Source organism: Eucyclogobius newberryi, unplaced genomic scaffold (assembly GCF_026437365.1).
Source record: "Eucyclogobius newberryi isolate DKJ021-1_F unplaced genomic scaffold, fEucNew1.0.hap1 SCAF_19, whole genome shotgun sequence".
NCBI classification, from domain to species: domain Eukaryota; kingdom Metazoa; phylum Chordata; class Actinopteri; order Gobiiformes; family Gobiidae; genus Eucyclogobius; species Eucyclogobius newberryi.
Window position 1 is genome coordinate 11,685,223 of NW_027315823.1, and position 3,172 is coordinate 11,688,394.

The 3,172-nt window shown below is 43.2% G+C and overlaps 1 protein-coding gene across 1 annotated transcript; it reads right to left on the bottom strand.

Annotated features, from left to right (window-relative positions):
- Window positions 1-771: 771 nt before the first annotated feature.
- On the bottom strand, window positions 772-2,132 carry LOC140366146 (WW domain-binding protein 4-like). The gene has a single exon (XM_072452819.1). The coding sequence runs from the start codon at window positions 2,126-2,128 to the stop codon at window positions 788-790; it is 1,341 nt and encodes a 446-aa protein (XP_072308920.1). The 5' UTR covers window positions 2,129-2,132; the 3' UTR covers window positions 772-787.
- Between the last annotated feature and the right edge of the window lie 1,040 nt (window positions 2,133-3,172).

A 3,172-nucleotide genomic window follows, 5' to 3' on the forward strand; every position in this document is an offset into this window, starting at 1 on the left:
TTTTTTTTTTTATCGATTCATAGAACCATAGTTACATTCGTAACCGTTTTTATCACTAAAACTACGCGTCCCACAATGCCGCCGGTGGCCGCCCCTCCCCCACGGGGCTCTGCTGCACTGCTGTGTGAGCTGCCGAGGGAAAAGTGCACTTTAAGCACTTTTGAGCAGAAGTTTAGTGGTCTGTCAGTTTAGGTGTACAGATAACTACACAGACGTGGAAATGTTAGTTAGTACATAAACGTTTTTTTAGATCTTGAGAAGTTTATTTTGTTTTAAAGTCAAATGTTTATCTCTGTGTAGAACTGTAGATCAACTCTGAAGTTGTAATGCACATAAACTGAAGCACAGTATTGGTGAAATTACGCTTGTTACTTAATGTTACTTATATACTTATACTCCAGAGCGACTTATACGTGATATTATTTGTTATTTTCACACTTGCAACCGCATTTCATACTCCAGTACAACTTAGTTTTTTCTTCTCTATTATGCATTTTTTGACTGGTGCTTATACTCCGGTGTGACTTATAGTCCGGAAAATACGGTATTGATCGATTTCATTTGATAAACGTACATTTCATGACTACTATCTTTTTATGCTTATACTGTAACTCAGGAAGGTAAAACAATTTTGTTAGAATCCTAAAACATTTAAAGTATTATTTATTATGTCCAAAGTCAAAGATACAAAAGTATGAGATTATGTAAAAAATGAATAAAAAACATGTCTTTGTGTAGAAGCCAAAAACAGTCTGCACAATGTTCTTTCCATTTCTATCACGTCTTTTCAGTCATCCTCGTCCCTTTGCCATAGACATTGTGATTTTCTGCTCTGTGTTTTCTTCTTAAACATGACCGGAGCGCTGCTGCCGTCACCGCCTCCTAAAGACGTGATCATTCGCGTCTTGAACTTGTGCTTTGGCTTAGTTGGAACTTCCACAGGAGCGATCTCTTCTGCTGCCTGAACCCGAGGCAGCTGCCAGTCCACGTCAGCGTAAGGATCCTTCTGCACTTCGATGCGCTTCCATGTTCCGTAGGGATTTGGCGGTCTGAATGTTCCGGGCGTGGTCTCGTCAGGTCTCTCCCCTTCGGACACAGGCGTTCCGCTCTCCACTTCCTGTTTGTGCATCTCTTCACTCTCTTTAGGAGTCTGGTCTGAGTGAGTTTCTGCTTTCCTCTTCCTGACTTCTATTTTGGGGGCTGTAGACTCTTTGCTGCCTGCTTTGGGGGCTTGAGCCTCTGTCCATGTTCCCTCAACCTCCTTCTTCTTCTCCTTGTCTGCAGTTGCGTCCTGCTCCTCTTGGCCCTCTCTTTTTCCACTGGCAACAGTGTTGGTGGAGTCTGCTGGTCTTTTCCAAATAGATTCTCCCGTTACTGAGTTGTGGTAATGTGTATATCCTTCAGGACTCACAGCTTCAGTCCAAACACATGATGCGGGGGTCTCAGTCGTCCCAGCCTGTGCACTACTCGATTCTACTCGTGGATCTTCTGGTTTGTCCCAACGAGACTCACCAGTGAATGTGTTGTAGTGGTAAGTGTAACCCTGGTCGGTCTTTCCCTCCACCCACAGCGCTGCTTGTGCTGCTTCTCCTGTTTGGGGCCTCAGCGGCGCAGGAGCTCTGGGAGGTCCACTTTTCTTCTGGGGCTTCTTTTGTTTGGGCTCTTGCTTGTTGGCCTGGGGCTGTTTCGGAGCTTGTACCATTGGCAAAGGTTGGTATATTGAAGTTGTGGAGGTTGTTTCAGCATCTGGGCCAAATGCTGCCTCCCTCTCCCTGCGTTTGAGATCCTCCTCATAAGCTCTCACCGCCGCCTCTTCCATGGCAGCGAATTGTTCGGATGCTCGCTCCTCCTGCTTGTATTTCTGAATACTCTTCTTTTTAATCTCTGATATCTTGGCAGCAACGTTCTCTTTGTGGTTCTTCCCCTTTTCATAAAAATCGATGCTGGGTTTATTATCCGTGATCCAGCACTTGCAATACTGACAGAATTTCTTTGGTTGCAATTTCCAGTAGTCTGCCATTGTTATTGAAGCGTGTTTCCTGGTGTTGAAAAAGTACAAAATAAGAACTAGATCAACTAAAAAAAAAAAAAGCCACTTGGAGCATTTCTGCACAACAACAATGGCCATGGGTAATGATTTTCATTCATGCAAGACATTTTCCCAGCCAAATAACCACAGAAAGACAGCTCTGATGTTCAGTATGTCGTAGCTTATGAAGAACTCAACCAGCTCTCGGTTACTGGGAGAGAATATTTCAAAGATACAGAGCTTCAGCACAAAGACCTGTAAATAGGACGTACTCATAGGCAAAATTGAACTATTTTCTTCTTCTTCTTTGGTGTTTTATGGCAATTGGTATCCAAGCGTTGTTGTTGTTGTTGTTGTTGTTGTTGTTGTTTTATGGCGGTTGGCATCCGAGTGTTGCATTACCGCCAGACTTTATTCCTCAGACGTTTCGTAGTCCTCAGACTCTGTCGTAGTCCGTAAAAGTACTCCTCCCATTGCTTTGGCGTTACAAAGCCCATGAGGTCATGATGTGTCTTTGTGACTAGAATAGTTGTTGTGTCAGAGACCAACCGGCTTTATTCCAGGGAGACTCTTCTTCACCTTCCTCGCCCTCTTTGACGTTCGGTGCTTTGGAAGTACAAAGCCCATGAGATCATGGGACGTCTTTGTTGTTTTACAAAGCCCATGAGGTCATGGGACGTCTTTGTTGTTTTACAAAGCCCATGAGGTCATGGGACGTCTTTGTCGTTTTATCCTTTAGAAGTCCTTCTTCCATCACTTTGGCGTTTCTAGGCCCATGAAGTCCACCAAGCGTTACATTACCGCCAGACTTTATTCTTAAGACTTTATTTTTTCGACATTATTCTTTAGAATTTTATTCTTCCCCATGACGATGATGTCACACAGGCTTTGTGTGATGTCACAAAGCAACAACCTATTGTTCATTTTTTACAGTATAACGTAATGTGATAAAATGTGAATATATGATTATATTTCTGTGATGTATTTTATCTGCATAATAGTGATATTTGATCGGCATCATTAGTCTAAGAGAAGAACGGGTGTGTGACAAACTGCATTTGTGAAGGGGTCGTAAAGATGGGCCAAAGGATGTTTACCCTAGGGGGGTGACAGTCCAGAGTAGTTTGGGTAATGTTTACCCAA

What these genes read in the sequence shown, in the direction of transcription:
- LOC140366146 (XM_072452819.1), bottom strand. Translation starts at nt 2,128, where the DNA reads ATGGCCATTGTTGTTGTGCAGAAATGCTCCAAGTGGCTTTTTTTTTTT.